Source organism: Pelophylax lessonae (assembly GCF_965119305.1).
Source record: "Pelophylax lessonae genome assembly, chromosome: 9".
In the NCBI taxonomy this organism is placed as follows: Eukaryota; Metazoa; Chordata; class Amphibia; order Anura; family Ranidae; genus Pelophylax; species Pelophylax lessonae.
Window position 1 is genome coordinate 37,037,457 of NC_138776.1, and position 24,322 is coordinate 37,061,778.

At 46.4% G+C, this 24,322-nt stretch overlaps 1 protein-coding gene across 5 annotated transcripts in view; it reads left to right on the forward strand.

Annotated features, from left to right (window-relative positions):
- FAM131B (family with sequence similarity 131 member B) overlaps positions 1-24,322 on the forward strand; it is a 153,934-nt gene that overhangs the window by 108,226 nt on the left and 21,386 nt on the right. For 3 of the 5 annotated variants that reach the window (XR_014225709.1, XM_082267335.1, XM_082267337.1), the window contains one exon: positions 19,078-19,110. The exons of the other annotated variants lie outside the window; for them this stretch is intronic. Coding sequence is in view for 2 of the 3 variants with exons in the window: in XM_082267335.1 (XP_082123461.1) it covers positions 19,078-19,110 (33 nt within the window). In the remaining variant the exon portion in view is untranslated. The remainder of the gene's footprint in view (positions 1-19,077; positions 19,111-24,322) is intronic. 5 annotated transcript variants of the gene reach the window in all.

Consider the following 24,322-nt stretch of genomic DNA (forward strand, 5'->3'; position numbering starts at 1 on the left):
CTTAACGAGGATATTGTTTTGCCTTCGTTGTGCACGAAGCCTAAACATCCAAAGGAGGTGAGACTACATTCTCTGGATGTTGTTCGGGCGATTAGGGTTTACCTTAAATCGACTGAGTCTTTTCGAAAGACGGACTCCTTGTTTGTTCTTCCAGAGGGTCCTCGGAAGGGCATGGCGGCTTCCGCCTCTACCATTGCCAAATGGATCAGGCAGACCATTGAACAGGCCTATGCCTTGCAGGGGAAGGTTCCCCCTGTGCCTGTGAAGGCGCACTCTACTAGATCTCTGAGTACGTCTTGGGCCTGTCGTCATGGGGCTTCTGTAGCCCAGGTGTGTAAGGCGGCGACTTGGTCGACCGTACACACTTTCACAAAATTCTACAAAGTAGATGTTCAGGCATCGGCGGATGCTTCCTTTGGCCGCAAGGTTCTTAGTGCGGCTGTTCCCTAGGGTCCCTTGTTGGGGACTCCTGGCTGTTGGGATAAGTTTTGTATCCCCTGGTTTTTTGTCTTTTCCTGGGTTGTTGCTCCTGTTGAGCACTTATTTTTGCTGTTGCCCAGCTGGTTTCCTTCCTTTGGTAAGGTTCCTTTCTTTGATGTGGAGACTGCGTTGCCTTTCGGCGCGGATGCGTTTCCCACCCCTCATGTTTGCACTGCTTTGGGACGTCCCCATATGTGACGAATATGAAGAGGCGGCGACTGTCGGAGGACGTAAGAGAAAACGGAATTTTTGTAAAATCTTACCTGTAAAATTCCTTTCTCTGAGTCCTCCGACAGTCGCCGCCCCCGCCCCTCTTTTGGGGTTTGAATGTATACTCTACTGCTATTCCACTAAAACTGAGATATGGTTGCAGGAAGTAGGAGGGTATTGACTGAGGGGACCACCCCTTGAGGGTGGGATATGTTAAAGCTTTATTGTTAACATATTCTGTTGCCTAGCTACTCCTTCGGAGCAAAGTCTAATACCCCCATATGTGACGAATATGAAGAGGCGGCGACTGTCGGAGGACTCAGAGAAAGGAATTTTACAGGTAAGATTTTACAAAAATTCCGTTTTTTTTTCTTCTAACCACTTCTATTCCTTTTTTTGGGCTTTTGAAATGTACAAATGCAACCATTTAGAAATTGGATGGAAGGTTTAGCACTGGGGAACACTTTTTGATAGATAAATAGTACCTTTTTTTATACAGCTATATGCATCAGACCAAAATGAGGGACAAATGAGGAGGAAAGAGGGACAGAGGGACTTTGTTCCAAATCAGGGACAGTATGAGTACCCTGTGAAATGCCCTACAGCACACGTGTCAAACACAAGGCCCTGGGGCTGAATCCGGCCCTCCAGGCCATTTCATGCAGCCCTTGCACCCCTCCCGCAGCTGCGACAACCCCTTCATTGTTGCCCCCACCTTGCCTCAGCAGTCTGCAACAGAGAGGAGGACAGAACTCCTCCACCAGATCCTGCACTTCTCTATGCAGCCACATAGTGGTTTGTATCTACCCCCCACCCCCCTCTCCCTCTCCCTGTCTCTCAGCAGTCTGCAACAGAGAGGAAGACAGAACTCCTTCTACAGATCCTGCACTTCTCTATGCAGCCACATAGAGGTTTGTATCTACCCCCCCCCCCCCTCTCCATCTCAGCAGTCTGCAACAGAGAGGAAGACAGAACAACTCCTACAGATCCTGCACTTCTCTATGCAGCCACATAGAGGTTTGTACCCTCCCCCCCCTCCCTCTCCCTGCCTCAGCAGTCTGCAACAGAGAGGAAGACAGAACTCCTTCTACAGATCCTGCACTTCTCTATGCAGCCACATAGAGGTTTGTATATACCCCCCTCTCCATCTCAGCAGTCTGCAACAGAGGGGAAGACAGAACAACTCCTACAGATCCTGCACTTCTCTATGCAGCCACATAGAGGTTTGTACCCTCCCCCCTCCCTCTCCCTGCCTCAGCAGTCTGCAACAGAGAGGAAGACAGAACTCCTTCTACAGATCCTGCACTTCTCTATGCAGCCACATAGAGGTTTGTATATACCCCCCTCTCCATCTCAGCAGTCTGCAACAGAGGGGAAGACAGAACAACTCCTACAGATCCTGCACTTCTCTATTTCTCTATGCAGCCACATAGAGGTTTGTATATACCCCCCCCCCTCTCCATCTCAGCAGTCTGCAACAGAGAGGAAGACAGAACAACTCCTACAGATCCTGCACTTCTCTATGCAGCCACACAGAGGTTTGTATCTACCCCCCGCACCCACTCTCTCAGAGGGGAAGACAGAACTCAATCTACAGATCCTGCACCTCTCTGCGTAGCCGCATCACCCCCTCCTCTCCACTTCCCCTGGTCTTAGCATTAAGTAGACTCCACCCCTCCTCTGGTCCTCCTCCAAACTCTGTACTTTCTTCCCAGAAGCAGCACAAGCTAAGGGGGTGCACTGTGATGTAAGTGAGGGTGAGGGACTCTTGACTTATTATGGTGGGGGGCTCTTGACATCCAATGTGAGGGGGGGGGGGTGGGGTGCTCTGGACATCTAGTCTTACAGATTGCCCTCTAAGGGGAAACAATAATGCTGATTCGGCCCGCAATGAAATTGAGTTTATAGTTGCCAACATTTGAAAAAAAATTCCAGGGACACTTTGCAGCACAGCTATCAATTACTTACCACACCCACTTCTCTGAAGCTCCGCCCACTCTGCATAATTAATCTCCGCCTACTTATCAGATTATAGGGTCTACTCAATAACGAGAGAATTACAGGAAATTGAAAAGGGAATTTTAAACTGGAGGCCAAAGTAGCAGAGTTGGAATAATTCTCCCATTCAGCTCCATTACTTCTGCCTGAAGTTTAAAATTCTCATCACAATTCCCTGCAATTCTAAAGTGTGAAATGTGCTCAGGTGTGACCATACAAAAAATGTAAATATAAATAATGTGTAAAGTGTAAATAAGTACATTAAGTAAGTGCAAAGTATAAATGAGTACATTGCCGGGACAATGTAAATTACCCGAGACAATTGGCCGGGACTGTCCCGGCAAAAGGGGGACAGTTGGCAAGTATGTGAGTTTGACACCCCTGGCCTACGGCATAAGGTGATCATGGCAGAATCAATAGCAGACGTTAAATATAAGGAGCAGGGGATTTCTATACAACGAATAGTATCTCCAGTGATAATGAGGAGAGGATAGCAGGGATTAGTGAGATCTGTAAGCTGAGACTTTGTGGGTTCAGGAAGGATTTTCTCCCCCCCCCTGGGAGACAAAGTCAGCCATAGTTCCCCAGAGCCAGTTCTTCTGAAGTCCTCCAGACTAAAACCCATTGATTTCATGAATGATTGAACATAAGTACCCCAGAGCAACTCTGCAGATCAGTTCTGACTCAAACCTGATTTCACTGCCAGCTTGCTTGTTCTCGATTAGCGACTCAAATGATATTGAGGCCAAAGACAGCCAGGCAACTTTCATTTTTAGAAAGAGGTGAGCAACAGCAACCGTTACCATATTTTTTTTACCTTTAACCCTAAAATACATTTCTATTGTAGAACATGGCAAAGCTAGTGCAGCACTGCCCCCTAGAGGACTGCTGAGAATTACACTTTCAGGATTCCCCTGGGTTACCCTTAGCAACTGATAGCAGACAGACAGCATTGAAAGTCCTTGGCTCAGTCAATAATCAGTCCAGGGGATGTTGGTTTTTTTTTGTGTTTTATTTGGAACTGGGATGGGAGAAGGGATGAGTGGGATACTCCAACTATGAACTATGCATAATCTTGAAGACAACTAGCTGAAAAGTGCGGCAAGGCCGCTACTTCACCTTGCCACTGAAGTGAAGATAGTTTAAAAGGTTCCTGTTTTAGTTATTCTCTTCAGGGTCCTGAAACTGGCACCCCCCTTTTCTCTCAATACCGGTGTCCTGACACCCGTCTGCTGACCCTAGCTTCTGGAGTGGTCTCCTTCCTGGCAGCCTTCCCGCATCACACAAGTAATGATTTTCCAATAAATGTTTTATGATATTGCACTAGGTCGGTGCGCCCTTCTCTTGTTTTCTAGGAACACAGTTTGTTTATTTATTCATTTACTTATTTTTTTTTTTCTAATTGCAATATTGATCTGACCGACATCAAAAGCAGATCAAAGGTCACCCCTTTTGATGCGCTATAAATGAACCAGAGTAATTACAATGTAGCAATTACATCGCAATTTTTAATAACGCTGCAAACACTGTTTTGTCAATTTACACAGAAAAAGCAAGAGCTGCTCCTGTGATAGAAAACAAGTCCCTGCTGTCAGAATGACAGCCAGGATTTGCCAGAAAATGCAGCCACTGGGATCTGTGAGAAGTGGAGGAAGAGCTGGGCGCACCACATATGCCTAAAATATTTAGATGATGTTTTTTACAGTAAATGCGGTATGTCCAAAGTCCACAATAGGTTAATACGCAATATTTTATTTTTTTTATTTATTTTTTTCAGAAAAATAATTACAATATATGTATGTTTTATAAATCCTGGATTTTATAAAGAAAAATATATAAAGACATAATCTGCTCCCCTTATAATTAATTATGGCTGTGCTTTGAAGTTGTACTGTGCAGTTGCAGTCGTCATGCATATGTATGATGATGGATTACTAATGAATGAAGTGAATGTCTATCTGAAGTCCAAATTTATTTATTATTTTATTTCAGGTTCTTATATAGCGCTGTCAATTTACGCAGCGCTTTACATATACATTGTACATTCACATCAGTCCCTGCCCTCAAGGAGCTTACAATCTAAGGTTGCTTTTTGGATTGAATAGCTTGTGGGAGGGTTAGAACCCCTGCAATGTTTTTTTTTCTCCTTGTCCCCTTTGGGAACATTTGCATTCTCTTTTTCATTCTATCTTGGGGATTCCACATGATGTGAGAGGAAGGCTTTCCAAAATGAGGGAAAATCCTCCCTTAAGAAAATTTCAAAGAAAATTTAATGGAATATCTCTGACACGCAAATACTTAACCACTTCTGGACCGGAAGGTTTTGCCCCCTTAACCACTTTACCACCGGAGGATTTTGCTGTCTTCCGTCCAGGCCACTTTTTGTGATTCGGCGCTGTGCGAATTCAACTGACAATTGCGCGGTCGTGCGACGCCGTACCCAAACGAAATTTACGTCCTTTTTTTCCCACAAACAGAGCTTTCTTTTGGTGGTATTTGATCACCTGTGCGATTTTTACTTTTTGCGCTATAAACAAAAAAAGAGCGTTTATTTTGAAAAAATAACAATATTTTTAACATTTTTTTATATGAAATTCCCCCCAAAAAAGATGTAAAAACCAATTTTTTTAAAAAATTTTTGGCCAATTTGTTTTCTGCTACCTATGTTTGGTAAAAAAAATCGCAATAAGCGTATTTTGATTGGTTTGCGCAAAAGTTATTGCGTTTACTAACAAAGGGAAAGATTTCTGTCATTTTTGTTGTTTTTTTTTTTAACGCGTAATGGCGGCGATCTGCGATTTTTTTTGCGGGACTGCGACATTGCGGCGGACAGATCGGACCCCTAACTGACATTTTTGACACTTTTGGGGGTACCAGTGACATTACTGCAGTAATCAGTGCTATATATATGCACTGTTACTGTAAAAATGACACTGGCAGGGAAGGGGTTAATTTTATTGGAGAGGGAGGGGTTAATGTATGCCTGGTGCTTACTGACGTGTGGGGGGGGAGGTGACTGAGTGAGTCATGGACAGATCGGATGTCCAGCTATGCTGAACAGTCTGATCTGTCACTCCCTGTCACTATGGAGATAAACACAGCGGGCGGATCTCCAGACTCGATCCCCGACGATCGGGTAAGAGCAGCGGCGATCGCCGCTGCTCCTCCCCTGGCCCGACTCCCGCTGTGAATGAAAACAGCGGGAGCGAGCCTCCAGCGGGAGTGAGCCTCCGGCGGCGCGCAAGCGCCGCCCAGAAGGTAGAGTGTCTGACGACGTAGTACTACGTCGTCAGACGATAACGAGCCACTTTGCCGCAGTAATATTACTGTGAGTGGTCTTAAAGTGGTTAATGACCAGGCCATATTTTGCGATTCGGCACTGCGTTATTATAACGGACAATTGCGCAGTCGTGCAACGCTGAACCCAAATAAAATTTACGTCCTTTTTTTTGAACAAATAGAGCTTTCTTTTGGTGGTATTTGATCACCTGTGTGATTTTTTTATTTTTAGCGCTATAAACAAAAAAAAACGACAATTCTGAAAAAAAAAAAAAACAATAATTTTTCACATTCTGCTATATAACATCCCCCCCCCCCCCCCCCCAAAAGAAAAAAGAAGTAAAAATCTAAATTTTTTAACATTTTAGTCCAATTTGTTTTCCGCTACATATTTTTGATTAAAAAAAAATTGCACTAAGCGTATTTTGATTGGTTTGCGCAAAAGTTATCGCGTTTACTAACTACGGGAAAGATTTATGTCATTTTTATTGTTTTTTTTTTATTTTTGTACTAGTAATGGCAGCGATCTGCGATTTTTTTTTAGTGGGACTGCGACATTGCGGTGGACAGATCGGACCCCTAACTGACATTTGTGACACTTTTGGGGGTACCAGTGACATTACTACAGTAATCAGTGCTAAAAATATTCACTGTTACTGTAATAATGACGCTGGCAGGGAAGGGGTTAACACAGTAAATGATCAAGGGGTTAAATGTGTACCTAGGGGAGTGTTTCTAACTGTATGGGGGCGGGGCTTGTGAAATGATCATAGAGACCTGTGTTCCTATATAGAAGGATCACAGGCGCTCTATGATCATTCCAGGGAGAAGAACGGTCAGCTGTGTTTACAACAGCTGACCGTCCTTCTCTCTCAGCGGGGAGCGACCGCGGGTGGCCGGCGGCAATCGGAGCCGCCTGCCTCGTGCATTGGAGTTCCTGCTGCCGAGTGGGGGCGTGGCTTATGGAATGACCATGACCATGTAGTAATGTCACTGGTCCCCCCAAAAGTGTCAAAAATGTCAGTTAGGGGTCCGATCTGTCCGCCGCAATGTCGCAGTCCCGCTAAAAATCGCAGATCGCCTCCATTACTAGTAAAAAAAAAACAATAAAAATGACATAAATCTTCCCCCTAGTTAGTAGACGCGATAACTTTTGCGCAAACCAATCAAAATACGCTTATTGCGATTTTTTATTTTTTTTATCAAAAATATGTAGCAGAATACAAATTGGACTAAAATGTCAAAAAACATTTTTTTTTGGGAATGCGGACAGATTGAACCCCTAACTGACATTTCTGACACTTTTGGGGGGACCAGTGACATTACTACAGTAATTTTAGCAGAATGTGAAAAATATATATTTTTTTTTTCAGAATTGTCGCTATATTTTTGTTTATAGCGCAAAAAATAAAAATCGCACAAGTGATCAAATACCACCAAAAGAAAGCTCTGTTTGTGGGGAAAAAAGGACATCAATTTTATTTGGGTACAGCGTCGCACGACCGCACAATTGTCTGTTAAAGTAACGCAGTGCCGAATCGCAAAAAATGGCCTGGTCATTAAGGGGTAAAACCTTCCGGTCCAGAAGTGGTTAAAGATGGTGTATAGAAATAGAAGAAGTTCCAGTTACACTGTGCAGTTGTCCGTGCTTCCAGATAGGAAGGAGACGGGACGCCTGTCTTTATACGCACATGAAATTTAATGGCATCCCAGCCTTAGTCTGTAGGGTTCAATATTGAGTTGGCCCACCTATTGCAGCTATAACAGCTTCAACTCTTCTAGGAAGACTGTCCACAAGGTTTAGGAGTGTGTCTATGGGAATGTTTGACCATTCTTCCAGAAGCGCATTTGTGAGGTCAGGCACTGATGTTGGATGAGAAGGCCTGGCTGGCAGTCTCCGCTCTAATTTATCCCAAAAGTGTTCTATTGGGTTGAAGTCAGTCAAGCTCCTCCACCGCAAACTGGCTCATCCATGTCTTTATGGACTTTGCTTTGTGCACTGGTGCGCAGTCATGTTGGAACAGGAAGGGCCATCCCCAAACTCCTCCCACAAAGTTGGGAGCATGAAATTGTCCAAAATGTCTTGGTATGCTGACGCCTTAAGAGTTCTCTTCACTGGAACTAAGGGGCCAAGCCCAACCCCTGAAAAACAACCCCACACCATAATCCCCCCTCCACCAAATGATTTGGACCAGTGCACAAAGCAAGGTCCATAAAGACATGGATGAGCGAGTTTGGGGTGGGAGAATTGAAAGTCCTGACCTCAACCCGATAGAACACCTTGACAATGAATTAGAGTGGAGACTGTGAGCCAGGCCTTCTCGTCCAACATCAGTGCCTGACCTCACAAATGCGCTTCTGGAAGAATGGTCAAACATTCCCATAGACACACTCCTAAACCTTGTGGACAGCCTTCCCAGAAGAGTTGAAGCTGTTATAGCTGCAAAGAGTGGGCCAACTCAATATTGAACCCTACAGACTAAGACTGGGATGCCATTAAAGTTCATGTGTGTGTAAAGGCAGGCGTCCCAATACTTTTGAAAATATAGTGTATATGTTGCCCTGTGTTGTGTCACATGATTGGAAAAGGTATTTGTCAATCCAAAGACAATGGACTCCACATGGAGCACTGAAGATTATTTATTACATTCCAGTATAATGAATGGCAGGATAACTAATAATACAATGTAATCTATGAGCAATTGGTTCTTTATTGATTTGAGTATGGCCAATGTAGGATTCGCACGCAGATCCCACAGGGGATGTTTGTCAGTTTAGTTGAAGATGATCCAAAGATGAAGTGAAACTGTGCAGTTGACCATCCCATAAACTGGTACTGGTATCGACCACAGCTATATTTGGCCCATCTCTTCTCGCCCCTCGTTCCTGTGATATTAGCTGCTAAATGTAACAGGTGACCTCATTAGCCAATAGGAAAACAAGGAGCAGGAGGGGACGGGTCAGGTCTTGTGCTTGTCGATGCATTATAGAGCGCTCGGGTTTTAAAAAAGTGAACAGGTATCTGAAAATGCCGGGGGTCACCCTACAAGGTGAAGTTGGTGTCAAGACTTACTTTACATCCCTATGAAACTCTCCATTAAATACATTCCAGGTGCAAAAATACAAAGGGTGTGCAAGGGTTCAGAGTTTGTTTTCTTTTAAAAGTAGCCACAGCCTGAGTAGAAAAGCCTGCCCCCTGCCTGCATGCTGTAGAGTAGGGATTCCCAAACTACAGCCCTCCAGTTGTTCAGGAACTACAATTCCCATCATGCCTACTCATGTCTGTGCATGTCAGAGTTTTACAATGCATCATGGGATGTGTAGTTCTGCAACAGCTGCAGGGCCGTAGTTTGAGGATCCCTGCTGTAGAGAATAACCTTTGCTCTCTGTGTGGAAGCAATGGTCTCTCTGAAGGGGCTTAACATGCCCCCTGTCCAGTCAGATCTAGAGTTTCCCAATCAGCAAAGATTATATTTCCTCCTGATTGGAGATCTCCAGCTCTGACCAGCAGGGGGCCTACCAAATCTCTGCTCTCTGTGTGTGGAAGCAGTGGTCTCTCTGTAGAGGTCTGACATGCCCCTTGTTGAGTCAGAACTATAGCTCCCCAATCAGAAAAGTTCAAATTACCTCCTGATTGGAGATCTCCAGCTCTGACCAGCAGGGGGCCTGCCAAATCTCTGCTCTCTGTGTGTGGAAGCAGTGGTCTCTCTGTAGAGGTCTGACATGCCCCTTGTTGAGTCAGAACTAGAGATCCCCAATCAGCAAAGTTCATATTTCCAGCTGGTTGGAAATCTCCAGCTCTCACCACTAAAGTGTGTACCAGATCTCTGCTCTCTGTGTGTGGAAGCAGTGTTCTCTCTGTAGAGGTCTGACATGCCCCCTGTTGAGTCAGAACTAGAGTTCTCCAATCAGAAAAGTTCAAATGACATCCTGATTGGAGATCTCCAGCTCTGACCAGCAGGGGGCATGCCAGATCTCTTCTCTGTGTGTGGAAACAGTGGTCTCTCTGTAGAGGTCTGACATGCCCCTTGTTGAGTCAGAACTAGAGTTCCCCAATCAGTAAAGTTTATATTCCCTCCTGATAGGAGATCTCCAGCTTTGACTCAGCAGAAGGGGTGCCAGATCTTCTTAGGGCTCTTTTACACAGGCGGACCGTTCAGATCTGCCTGTCCGTTTTTTTTGGCGGATCTGAACGTTCCCCCCATGCATTTCTATGGGGCATCGGAAGTCAGCGGAGACATGTCTGCTGACATCCGATCCGTCAAATCTGGACGGATGGAAACCCTATTTTCCATCCATCCAACGGATCGTATCGGATGGGATCGGATGAGAATGGACCGGCGGTCCGTTTCCATCCTATTTCCCCCATAGAGATGCATGGGGAACTGACAGCTGTGTCTCCGCACACAGCATGGAGACACAGCTGTCATCCTCCTGCTCAGCGGGGGATCGGCAGATCCATCCCCCGCTGAGAAAAACGGACTCCGTCCAACGGGCGGATAGTGTGAAAGGGGCCTTAGAGAAGCCACTACTTCCCAGAGGAGACAAGAATTACTTCTCTGCAGGGCAGGGGACGGCTTTTCTAATGAGGTTGTGGATTCTTTCCAAAGGAAATGAATGGAAAGAATTTGCATACCTTTTGTTTTGATGCACCTGGAATGTGTTTAATTCATTTAGAGCAGACCTTGAACTTTAGACAAGCCTATTCAATGTGCTGCCCCCCCCCCCCCCCCCCGTGCTGTATTTTGGCCTAGGCCAACAAGGCCCAGGCCTAGGGCAGCACTTTGCTGGGGGGCAGCAAAAAAGTCCCCCCCCCCCTCCACCTGAGAATCTTTTTGGCCAGTGGTTGCTAGAGCTGCCTTTCGCACCCCTCCTCCTCTCTTTCTCACACCCCCTCTTCCCTCTCTCTCATTTTCCCTCTCTCTCTCTCTCTCTCATCCCCCTTCTCTCTCTCTCTCTCTCATCCCCCTTCTCTCTCTCTCTCATCCCCCCTCTCTCTCTCTCATCCCCCCTCGCTCTCTCTCTCTCCCATCCCCCCTCTCTCTCGCTCTCATCCCCCCTCTCTCTCATCCCCCTCTCTCTCTCTCTCTCATCCCCCCTCTCTCTTTCCCATCCCCCCTCTATCTCTCTCTCTCATCCCCCCTCTCTCTCTCATCCCCCCTCTCTCTTTCACCCCCCTCTCTCTCTCATCCCCCCACTCTCTCTCACCCCCCCTCTCTCTCCCATCCCCCCTCTATCTCTCTCTCTCAACCCCCCTCTCTCTCTCAACCCCCCTCTCTCTCTCTCTCACCCCCCCTCTCTCTCTCTCTCACCCCCCCTCTCTCTCTCTCATCCCCCCATTCTCTCTCACCCCCCCTCTCTCTCTCTCACACCTCCCTTCCTCACCCATCCCCTCTCTCTCCCACCCCCCCCCCCCTCATGAGATCTCAGGGGTTCATGCTGGGACTTGTAGTCCTTAAATTTTGGAGGGAGTCACATCCGTTAAAAAGGAAGGAGTGGGGAAAATTTACATAGGAGGGGGAGCCCAATTTTAGTCTTGCCTAGGGCAGCACAAAACCAAAATACACCACTGCCCCTCCCCCCCCCCCCCAATTCTCTAACCACAGCATAAAAGTGCAAAAAAGTACCTGTTGGTGGGGAAAAAAGATAATACACTCACTTTTTGCCGACATCATGATGATGTGACATCATCCTTCTTCCAACAAGATCCCTTGAGAATGCTGAGTAGCCCAAATCTCACGAGTAACAAGGTGACAAATCATCTTCTCATAAGATTTGGGCTGCTCAACATTCTCTGAGATCGGGCCGGAATCAGGATGACATCACCTTCACCTGGGTGCCATGGACAAAAGGTGGGGAAAGATTGTAAATTATCGAATTCTCGCCCCCCCCCCAAGGTTTTTTTGTCAAATATATCCAGTTTTTTAGGAAGAAGGGGCACCTTGAATTAGTAGACCTTGTCACTGGGGTGTTAGGTCCACATTGAATTGATAGATCAGCTCGGCTTCAAATCCTCATAGCTGGTTATAGAGAAGATCAGACATGTTCAGACATGTAGGCAGAAACCAGCTGTCGGACTTTGATATGTGTATGATCAGCTCACCCCAGCGTACATGTCTATGTGAATGGAGCCGGGAGGTTGGAACATACATAGGAGGAAACAACTGAGCGAGAACTTTTAGACCTGTTCAGTGGATTCTCCCAAGAATGATCAGCGTGGGGGGGTCTCTGACAAATACTTCCAGAGACATCAGTTTGTCATGGGTGGAAGCTGTAGGGCCCATTTACATTTTTTATGGTGCAGTAAAATAAATGAACATGACTCGTGTTAAAGCAGCCCATTGGAAATGATGGACGGCCAATGCACCAAAATGTAATAAAAATTGGACGGGTGCCAACATTTCTAACACAATGCACTGGAATGTGCTGCAACACGTGTTGCCTTAAAGCAGGGGTCTCTAAACTATGGCCATATCTGGCCCACTATAAGGTTTTATCTGGCCTGCAGCTAGGGTCAGTGGTCTATACTCAATGCTACCGATAGTCTCTGATTCTGATGTAGGTGGGAACTGATGGAAGGGGCGGATTCTGATGGGACCCTAAATGAAGAACGGAACTTTTCCTCCTAAGGTAGACTCTGAAGTAAGGAGACCTCTGATGGGGATCCTAATATAAGGGAGAATCTGATGGGGGCCTTGATGTAAGGGGGACTCTAATGGGGACCCTGATGTAGGGGGGCACTCTGATAAGGACTTTGATGTAAGGGGGACTCTGGGGACCCTGATGTAAGGGGGCACTCTGATAAGGACCCTGATGGAAGGGTGGACTCTGATGGAAAACCTTAATGAAGAATGGTACTCCTAGAGTAGACTCTGATATACGGAGACCCTAAAGTAAGAGAGAATCTGATAGAGACCGTGATGTAAGAGGGGACACTAATGGGGACCCTGATGGAAGGGGGCACTCTGATGTGAAGGATGGGACTTCTCCTCCTAAGGTAGAGTCTGATGTAAGGTGGCTTCTGATAGGAATCATAATGTAAAGGGAAATCTGATAGGGCCATTGATGTAAGGGGGGACTCTAATGGGTACCCTGATGGAAGGGGTCACACCAATAGGAACTATGATGGAAGGGTGAACTTTGATGGGGACCCTGAATGAAGGATATAACTTATCCTAAGGTAGACTGATGTAAGGAGGCCTCTGATGGGGATACTAGTGTAAGGGGGAATCTGATAGGGACCTTGATGTAAGGGGGAACACTAATGGGGACCTCTTATAAGGGGGCACTCTAATAGGGACCCTGATGAAATGGCTGACTCTGATGAAGGATGGAACTTCTCCTTCTAAGGTAGACTCTGATGTAAGGAGACTCATGATGGGGATCCTAATGTAAGGGGAAATCTGATAGGAACCTTGAGATAAGAGGGGATACTAATGAGGACCCTGATGGAAGGGGGCACTCTGATAGGGACCCTAATGGAAGGGCAGACTTTGATGGGGACCCTCTATGAAGGATGGAACTTCTCCTAAGGTAGACTCTGATGTAAGGAGGCCTCTGATGGGGATACTAACGTAAGGGGGAATCTGATAGGGACCTTGATGTAAGGAGGAACACTAATGGGGACCCTGATATAAGGGGGCACTCTAATAGGGACCCTGATGAAATGTCTGACTCTGATGAGCACCCTAAAAAAAAGATGGAACTTCTCCTTCTAAGGTAGACTCTGATGAAAGGAGACTCATGATGGGGATCCTAATGTAAGGGGGAATCTGATAGGAACCTTGAGATAAGAGGGGATACTAATGGGGACCCTGATGGAAGGGGGCACTCTGATAGGAACCCTGATGGAAGGGCAGACTTTGATGGAGACCCTCTATGAAGGATGGAACTTCTCCTAAGGTAGACTGTGATGTAAGGAGGCCTCTGATGGGGATACTAATGTAAGGGGGAATCTGATAGGGACCTTGAGATAAGAGGGGATAATAATGAGGACCCTGATGGAAGGGGGCACTCTGATATAGGGACCTTGATGAAAGGGGGGACTCCCAAGACAGATTCTAAAGGAAGGGGGGGCTCTGCTGGGGACCCTTATGTATGCTGGACTCTAATTTAAGGAAGGATTCTGATGGGGACCCTAAAGTCAGACGGGACTCTGATAGGAACTCTGATTGGGATGGAGTTTGGAGACCCCTGCCTTAGTACATTGGGGTGCTACCCAAAATGTATAGCACCACAGCTCATGTAATGTCCATTGCCACACGTTGGGGGTAATGTGTATGTTACCAAAACCCAATCATGTAAACGGGCCCTTAATGGAAACCCAGGAAACAAAGACAACCCTTCTATGGCTGCTAAAGGCAAGGCACGTTTTATTTTATCCTGTCCTCCATTTTATCTGCACAAAGCCTGACGCTTCATCGCTGGAAAACAAACAGCTCGTGGCCGCCCGCCAGCAAGGCTAGAAACAACTTGGAACAATGTTTCATTTTCCACAGAGGGACGGCAGAGGAGATAATAACAATCATTTGCAAATCGCTTTATTGCAGTGGGACATAAATTAGAACAAAAAAAAAACAATTTATAGATCTTATTTCATTTCAAAGAACTTAATGTCTTCACTAGCACTGAATAATGCAGTGCTAAAAAAAAGTGTTAGAGGGATCAAGTATATAATATATATATATATATATATATATATATATATATATATATATATATATATATATATATATTTTTTATTTATTTATTTATATATCTATATATATATATATATATATATATATAAATGAATATATATATATATATATATATATATATGTATGAATAAATATATATATATATATATGTATGAATAAATATATATATATATATATATATATATATAAATAAATATATATATATATATATATATATAAATAAATATATATATATATATATATATATATATATATATATATATATATATTTTTATTTATTTATATATATATATATATATATATATGTATGTATATATAAACATTTTATATATATATATATATATATATAAATAAGTATATATATATATATATATATATATATATATAGATATATAAATAAATACATAAATATATATAGATATATATAAAATTTTATATATATGTTAGCTGCACATTCATTTTGCTCTCGGCTAAGTGCTGTCTTGAAACAGGTGCAAGTTGGCATATCCAAAACTGATTTGTGCTTTGCATGGGGTTTTTTTTATTCAATTCAAATTCAATTCACATGCTTTTATAGGTGACATTTTAAGAATTAGGTTAAACAACTTTAAAAAAAAAAAAAGGTAAAAACACAGAAAAATCTATTATTTAAAATGCTTACTTGCAATATTCTTCCATAAATAGTTTCTGTTCTACTTGAAATGTACTTTTGAATGTTCTAGCAAGTTTTATAACTTCAGTAAGGGTCAGTTCCCTAGCACAGCCCCCTTCTTCCTTGCACGTCATAGCCCTTTTCTATTCTGGGAGGGAATGATTACTGTCTGTGCTGGCCCAGCTCCTATGCTTAACTCCCCACATATTACTGTAGTGTCAACTGAGTGAAGCTCTGAATCTGCTGATGTCCCATGCAAGATAACAGTGCCCAGCTGCAGTCACAGGGGAGGCTTTTACAGGTCAATATCATGCATAAAATCTGGTCTAGCAACAGGGTCTCTTTAAGGGTGCATTTGTGCGGTACATTACTGCGGGTGGGTTTTTGTACATTATGTCATGTGCTAGCGAGTGCTGCGTAAAGGAAGCCCAACACAAAAATTTTAACCAAGTGCACTACTATGGTGCTTTGCCACACGTTGCGGCTCACTGCAATGTATGTGCACAGGGGCAGACTGCCAACCTTCGGCCCAGGGGGCAAGTATAAACCAGAGGCCCATGGTGCAGTGACTCGGCCCCCTCCCACTCTCCCTAACCCCCCCACCTCCCACTCACCCAATCCCCCACCTGACCCCCACTCCAAGCTGAAGCCCTGCTCCAGATACTCTCTACTACTTGGCTGAACCTGGCCAGCGGGAGGAGGTTGGGGGGGGGGGGCTGGGACAGCTCGGTTGGGGCTGGCCGGGGCAGAAGAGTCTCCAGGGGAGCATGGAACTGGCCTCTGCTCAGACACAGTTTACACCCGCTGGGGGGGAGGCCTGCGCTTTGTCCTTGTCTTCAACCCACACTCAGTAGGTCAGCGGCAGGGACTTTTTACTTCTCTTCACCGGGAATCCTTTAGGTATGTCTGTGGCAGAAGTGGTGCAGTCTCTTTACAGGGCATCAGAGCGGCCCAGGGGGCAATTGCCCCCCCTGCCCCAGTTGAAAATGAATAGCACCACAACGCATAGCATACTTTGTCACATATAGTGCAATGCAATAGTGTAAATAGATCATCAAGGGTAGTAAATAAAGCTGGCCATACATGCATTGATTTTACCGATCTGTTTCCATGGCCCTGTTGACAACACCCAGCTTTGACACTGACATTAATTTATATTTCAATTGACTTTTGTTGACTCTCTAGGTGGAAAATTGTGCATCCAAGCAGGCACTGTTTGGGTTATCTGACAGCCGGCCATAGGTGAAGGGATGTAGATAAGGGGGGAATAGGGGGATCAAAATCCTCACAGAGTGTCTGCATTGTCTCAGCTACTGCTGACAGTCTGCACTGCCGCTCCTGCCACCTGTCAGAACTCAGAGAGAGGCTGCAGCAACTCAGAGGAAGGGAGGCTCTCAATAGGTCCTCCTCGGCTCTGGTCACATGACACAGGCAAAGGAGGACACCCCCTTACTCTGAAATACCTGGTCTGGTAAGTGGAACTATTAAAGAGGGGAGAGCTGAACTGGGGGGAGGAGATCTGTACTGAGAGGAGTTGCACTACTGGTGGGAGAGATCTGTACTGGGGGTAGGGGGCTGTACCGGGGAGGTCTCTGCACTGGGGGGAATCTATACTGGGCAGCAGTGTCCAGACAGGGTCATGCAGAGCCTAGAGCAAACATGCCAAACTTCGCCCCCACTCCCCTCCCAGGATGTAGTGTCAGCAAAATCCCCCCCCCCAAAAAAAAAAAAATTGAGCACCAATCTGCTTGCTTACCCCCTAAGCATTAATCCCCCCTCCTCCCAGTACAAATCTGCCCCCTGTTGAAATCCTCCCTTCCAGAACAAGTCTTTGCCACTCCATCCCCCATATCCCCCCAACACAAATGCCCCCTTCCCCCCCCACACCCCTCCTAGCACAAATACTCTACTTCTCAAATTTCTCCTCTGAGTACACATTCTCCCCCCCACCCCTACACACATTCCAAATCCCCACTACTAGCACCCCCCCCCCCAATTCCCTCTCTTAGCACAACCCCCCCCCCTCAAATTTCCCCCTCCAAGCACAAATACCCACAATAATCTCTACTAGCACAACAACCCCCCCCCCCAAAACAAAATCCCCTCCCCCCCTCTACCATATCATCTTTTAGCTCAAGCTGCCCAATTCCCCCCTTAGGCACAAATCCTCTTCCCCCACCCCCCCTCCTCTCAACACAAATCTCCCTAAATCACCACTCCAAATACACACCCCCAAATTTCCCCTTTTAGAACAATTCTTACCCCCTGCTATCCCCCAAATTCCCCCTCCCAACACAAATTCCCTTGCAGTGCCCAGGGCAGCCACCCCTTGTCCAGGCCCTGCTGGGTGGGCAGAATCTATACTGGGGGAGAGATCTGCACTGGGGGGAGGGAGGGGGCTGTACAGAGAGAATCTCTGCACTGTGGGAAATCTATACTGGGCAGGCAGAATGTGTGCTGGGGGAGATATCTGCACTGGGGGGAGGGAGGGGCTGTACTGGGGGGAATCTCTGCACTGTGGGAAATCTATACTGGGCGGGCAGAATCTGTGCTGGGGGAGATATCTGGACTGGGGGGGAGATAGGAGGTGCTGTACTGGGGGGAATCTCTGCACTGCGGGAAATCTATACTGGGCGGGCAGAATCTGTGCTGGGGGAGATATCTGGACTGGGGGGGAGATAGGAGGTGCTGTACTGGGGGGAATCTCTGCACTGCGGGAAATCTATACTGGGCGGGCAGAATCTGTGCTGGGGGAGATATCTGGACTGGGGGGGAGGGAGGAGGAGCTGTACTGGGGGGAATTTCTGCACTGCGGGAAATCTATACTGGGCGGGCAGAATCTGTGCTGGGGGAGATATCTGCACGGGGGGGGGGCTGTACTGGGGGAATCTCTGCACTGCAGGAAATCTACACTGGGTGGGCAGAATCTGTACTGTAGGAGAGATCTGCACTGGGGGAGGGAGGGGCTGTACTGGGCGGATCTCTGCACTTTGGGAAATCTATACTGGGCGGGCAGAATCTGTGCTGGGGGAGATATCTGCACTGCGAGGGGGGGCTGTACTGGGGGAATCTCTGCACTGCGGGAAATCTATACTGGGTGGGCAGAATCTGTACTGGAGGAGAGGTCTGCACTGGGGGAAGTCTATAATGTGGGAGTGAGATCTGTACCGGGACTAAATCTGTACTGGTTGACCCCCCCCCCCCACATCCCTGACAAAAAAGAAAATTATCAATAGCCCTGAATAGGTAAAGGGCTAGATTTTGTGTTTTATTGGTAAGTGATAGCTAAAAGGCAATGGGGAGATGAGGCACCCCAAAATTTAGTTTGAATACAGATGTGAGATATAAAACGAAAGCATATATTGCTCTGCCAGTGACACCCGTGACACCCTTTTCACTTTTTCAGTTTAGAAATTCGCCAGCAATAAAAACTCTTTGTGCGCGACAGAGCCAAATTATCAAGAGACAACATGCACCTGATTCCAGAGACAACTTAGCTGGGAGCCAAATAGAATTATAACGTGCCCTGATTTATTATCATTTTTCCCAGGAGGTTATAAATATGATGTGTACTGATGATCGGGATATAAAAGGATACATATGTTTGTACATTGTTTTTTCTCTCCTCGTTATGTGGATCTCTATGTTTTAATATGGCGATACTTTATGTGACTCCATGTTTATGTATCGGTGTCCTGCTGTGTTTGTGTCCGGCTTGTGTTGTCACCTCTCATCTGACTGTTCTCCCCTCTCTCTCAGACCCGAACAGACTTTTCCTGGGATGGAATCAATGTGAGTGCGGTTATTCTCTGCCTTTCTTTCTCGCTCACTCTCCGCCTCTCTCCGCCACTCTCTCTCTCTCTCTTTCGCACCCCCCTCACTTTGGCGCAATGGACGTTCATGATTTTTTTATTTATTTTTTTTAAAGATCCAAATTCATTTTTATTTTTTTTCCCCACTTGAAGTTGTTTAAATAAAACCTTCACTTTATTTTAATTATAACTTTCACTATAAATCATCGGTGTCCAACCTTTTGGCTTCTTTGGGCCACATTGAGTGTAGAGAAATGTTCTCGGGCCGCATATAAAATATATACTATAGTTAAGGTATATAAGTAATAAAACGCCGCTGCACCCTTCCCGAGCTGCCGTGCCCCCCCCCAGCACTTATTTAACACAACTAGTGGATGATCCCCTCCAAGGCAGCCTCTGCCTACAGTTAGTTGGAAGCCGCCATGGCCGTGCCCACGACCAGTGTTCCCTTTAAGGTGCGCGCGTGCGCGGTCGCGCAGTGGAAATTACGTCCCGCGCAAGCACCTAGTTAGACGGCGCAGCCGCAGACGGAGCGGCCAGGGAGCAGAGCGTGCACCCCGAGAGCACGCCCATCGTGTGACAATAGCGAATGAAAATTCGCTATTGTCATACGGATCCTCCTCCTGGCCAATCAGGGAGCGGGTCCTCCCGCTTCCTGATTGGCCGAAAGGCCAACTTCATGCCATTGGCCGAGGAGGAGGCGCCGGGACTCGGGAGGATGGAGACGCGGGAAGCTGGAAGCCGGGGACTGAAGACAGAGTGCCGTGACCGTCCGTGAGGTAAGTGCACGGGGTCGCGGGGGGGCATTGCTGTGGCACTCTGCAGTTTATTGGGGGCATTGCTGTGGCACTCTGCATTTTATTGGGGGCATTGCTGTGGCACTCTGCATTTTATTGGGGGCATTGCTGTGGCACTCTGCATTTTATTGGGGGCATTGCTGTGGCACTCTGCATTTTATTGGGGGCATTGCTGTGGCACTCTGCATTTTATTGGGGGCATTGCTGTGGCACTCTGCATTTTATTGGGGGCATTGCTGTGGCACTCTGCATTTTATTGGGGGCATTGCTGTGGCACTCTGCATTTTATTGGGGGCATTGCTGTGGCACTCTGCATTTTATTGGGGGCATTGCTGTGGCACTCTGCATTTTATTGGGGGCAATGCTGTGGCACTCTGCATTTTATTGGGGGCAATGCTGTGGCACTCTGCATTTTATTGGGGGCAATGCTGTGGCACTCTGCATTTTATTGGGGGCAATGCTGTGGCACTCTGCAGTTTATTGGGGGCAATGCTGTGGCACTCTGCAGTTTATTGGGGGCAATGCTGTGGCACTCTGCAGTTTATTGGGGGCAATGCTGTGGCACTCTGCAGTTTATTGGGGGCAATGCTGTGGCACTCTGCAGTTTATTGGGGGCATTGCTGTGGCACTCTGCAATTTATTGGGGGCATTGCTGTGGCACTCTGCAATTTATTGGGGGCAATGCTGTGGCACTCTGCAATTTATTGGGGGCAATGCTGTGGCACTCTGCAATTTATTGGGGGCATTGCTGTGGCACTCTGCATTTTATTGGGGGCATTGCTGTGGCACTCTGCATTTTATTGGGGGCATTGCTGTGGCACTCTGCATTTTATTGGGGGCAATGCTGTGGCACTCTGCAGTTTATTGGGGGCAATGCTGTGGCACTCTGCAGTTTATTGGGGGCAATGCTGTGGCACTCTGCAGTTTATTGGGGGCAATGCTGTGGCACTCTGCAGTTTATTGGGGGCAATGCTGTGGCACTCTGCAGTTTATTGGGGGCAATGCTGTGGCACTCTGCAGTTTATTGGGGGCAATGCTGTGGCACTCTGCAGTTTATTGGGGGCAATGCTGTGGCACTCTGCAGTTTATTGGGGGCAATGCTGTGGCACTCTGCAGTTTATTGGGGGCAATGCTGTGGCACTCTGCAGTTTATTGGGGGCATTGCTGTGGCACTCTGCAGTTTATTGGGGGCAATGCTGTGGCACTCTGCAATGTATTGGGGGCATTGCTGTGGCACTCTGCAATGTATTGGGGGCATTGCTGTGGCACTCTGCAATGTATTGGGGGCATTGCTGTGGCACTCTGCAATGTATTGGGGGCATTGCTGTGGCACTCTGCAGTTTATTGGGGGCATTGCTGTGGCACTCTGCAATGTATTGGGGGCATTGCTGTGGCACTCTGCAATGTATTGGGGGCATTGCTGTGACACTCTGCAATGTATTGGGGGCATTGCTGTGACACTCTGCAATGTATTGGGGGCATTGCTGTGACACTCTGCAATTTATTGGGGGCATTGCTGTGGCACTCTGCAGTTTATTGGGGGCATTGCTGTGGCACTCTGCAGTTTATTGGGGGCATTGCTGTGGCACTCTGCAGTTGATTGGGGCAAGCTGGTCACTCTGCATTGACGTCCCCCCCCCCCCCCCCCATTGCTCAATCTAAAGGTTTGCGCTCAGAAATTTTTTTATTTGCTCAGCTCAGTAAAAAATTAGAGGGAACATTGCCCACGACCCGACTTCCTTCCTCCCCAGCAAATAAATAAAAAATAAAAAAATTGTCATTGGGCAGTGGGCCGCATTGCCTGCGGTTCCGGGCCACATGCGGCCCCCGGGCCGCAGGTTGGACATGCCTGCTATAAATCATTCAATAGGATTCTGTACATTTGCAAAGATCTTGTTCCTGCGTAGTGTGTTAGTGTCCTATAGAGTGTAAGCCTTAGGCCTCGTGCACACAGGGCATTTTTACTGCCACTTTTAGCAGCGTCAGGCATTTTTACAGCCTAAAAACGTCTCCCCTTTTTCTAAATGTCCATGCACACATAGGCTTTTAGGAGCTTTTAGTGGCACTGGCATTTAGAAACTGTAAAAAAAAAAAAAAAACAACCAAGGGCCAGTGCGTTCTGGAGCAGCAGCATTTTGGCATAAAAAACACTGAGAGCTCCTAAACACTACTAAACTCTGCTAAACGTTGGTGTCCAGCACTTAGCAGAGTTTTATTTTTCTATTTTTCTTCATGCGGAGGCCGCTTGCGTCCTTAACAACCAGTGATTAGCTTGTTGTTAAGGAGAAGGCCAGGAGGATGCCTGTCGCGTCCTTAACAACGGATGAGTCGTCAGCTGTCAGCGGGTTCCCCTGCTGACAGCTGAATGAGAAAAAAAAAAACATTGCCAGCATTGCAAAAAAATTTGAAAAAAGCAGCGTGGGGGGGGTGGGGGGCCCCTCCAATCCGTACCAGGCCCTTTGAGTCTGGTATAAATTTTAAGGGGAACCCAATGACAAAATGTAAAAAAAAACTGTGTTGCGTCCCCCCCAAAATTCATACCAAACCCTTACTTGAGCATTAATATTTGATAAAGAGTAATTAATCAGCGCTAACCAATACAGGCGGAAAAAACTAGTACCCCAATAATAGCTAGATAGCCAGATATGGGGACCAATGGTTGCCAACATAAAAGGGCATTCACCTGACACCAGAAACGATCAAAAAATTATATAAACTATGTAGGGCCAAAGGATATTTTTGTATATTTAATGTATTTATCCTTTGGCGCTACATAGTTTATATAGTTTTTGGATCCTTACTTGAGCATGCAGTGTGGTGGGCCAGAAAAGGGGGGGTGAACAAGCCCCTCTGAACTATACCAGGTCACATGTCCTCAACATGGGGGGGGTGCTTTGGGGCAGAGGGGGACTCTGCCCCCCAATCTAAAGCACCTTGTCTCCATGTTGATGAGGACAAGGGCCTCTTCCCCACAACCCTGGGTGGTGGTTTTGGGGGGTCTACCCGCAGGGGGCTTATTGGAATTTGGATGCTGCATTTAACAAGATCCTGCCCCCCCCCCCCTTATGTGGATGAGCTTGGGGTACATTGTACTCCTACTCATTCTCCAAAAAAACGTCAAAAAGAAATAAAAGCACACACTTTTTGACAATTCCTATATTAAAAATAAAAAACAATGTCCCACAATGTAGATACATCGTCAAATCACGACGCCCAAAAAAAGCAAAAAAAAAAAAGCCCGCTGACAGCTGATGACTCATCCATTGTTAAGGAAACAACAGCCGTTTTCCCAGCCCTATCCTTAAGAACCATCTAATTACTGATTGTTAATAACAGTTATACAGTTGCACATGACGGGAATGTAACTGTCACATTTGCTTGTGCTCTCAGCTAAACTGTCAAATCCAATGGCCGGTGTCAGCTTCCTTGGCTGAAAACTAAAGGAGGGTTTAGTTACACTTTTAAGAAGAGCTACACCCAAAAGACACCTTTCAGGGGGGAGCGGGTACCTGGTTTTGACTGGTACCCCGCTCCCACTTCCAGATGACTTTGCCTTGGCGAAGTCACCCGGAAGTTCTGCCCCTTCGCCTTCCACCGCTGCCGGGCCATTCACAAAGTGCAGCGCACTTCGCACATGCGCAGTAGGGAGCCGGCTGTGAAGCCGCAAGGCTTCACTGTTGGTTTCCCTTACAAGAAATGGTGGCGGCAGCACCCGAGAGCCAATTAAAAAATCAGATGGGGTAAAGACACCACTGGATTCCAGGACAGGTAAGTGTCCTAATAATAAAGTGGAACTGCACTGCATCTGGGCACCACAAACCAAAAACTCTATTTCATTAATTTTTAGTATTTAAAGCAAACTCCCCCATCCATCCATTTCTCCATGCTTTTTTTTTGCTGAGAAATAATTTAGAAAAACTCCCCCTGGCATTTCTGCCCATGGCTGTCTTGAATAAGGGCAGATGATTCATGTAGCAATTACTTCCTGGACTCCTTCTAAGGCATGGGCTGAGCTGAGAACTCTCCCTCCCCTCCTGAAGACTCCTGGGATGTATGACATCATTTGCCTAGGCATGGAAAACAGGAAGTAACTGAAGAAATGCAAAAAAAAAGTGTAAAACAAGTAAATATGATATACCTTTCTATCTATTTACTAATGCCAGCAGCATAAGGATTAGAAATAGTTCATGTTGACTGAGAGAGAGAAAATCCACTTTAAAAGTCAGCAGCTACAGTATTTGTAGCTGCTGACTTTATTTTTTTTCTGAAGGAGCCTAGAGCTCCTCTTTAAAGTGGGGGACAGTGGAACAGACCTCCGGATCACAGACCACTGTGATTGGCTGTAATAGGCCACACCCCCAATGTGTTTCGCCCCACCCCTCAGAACCTAATCCC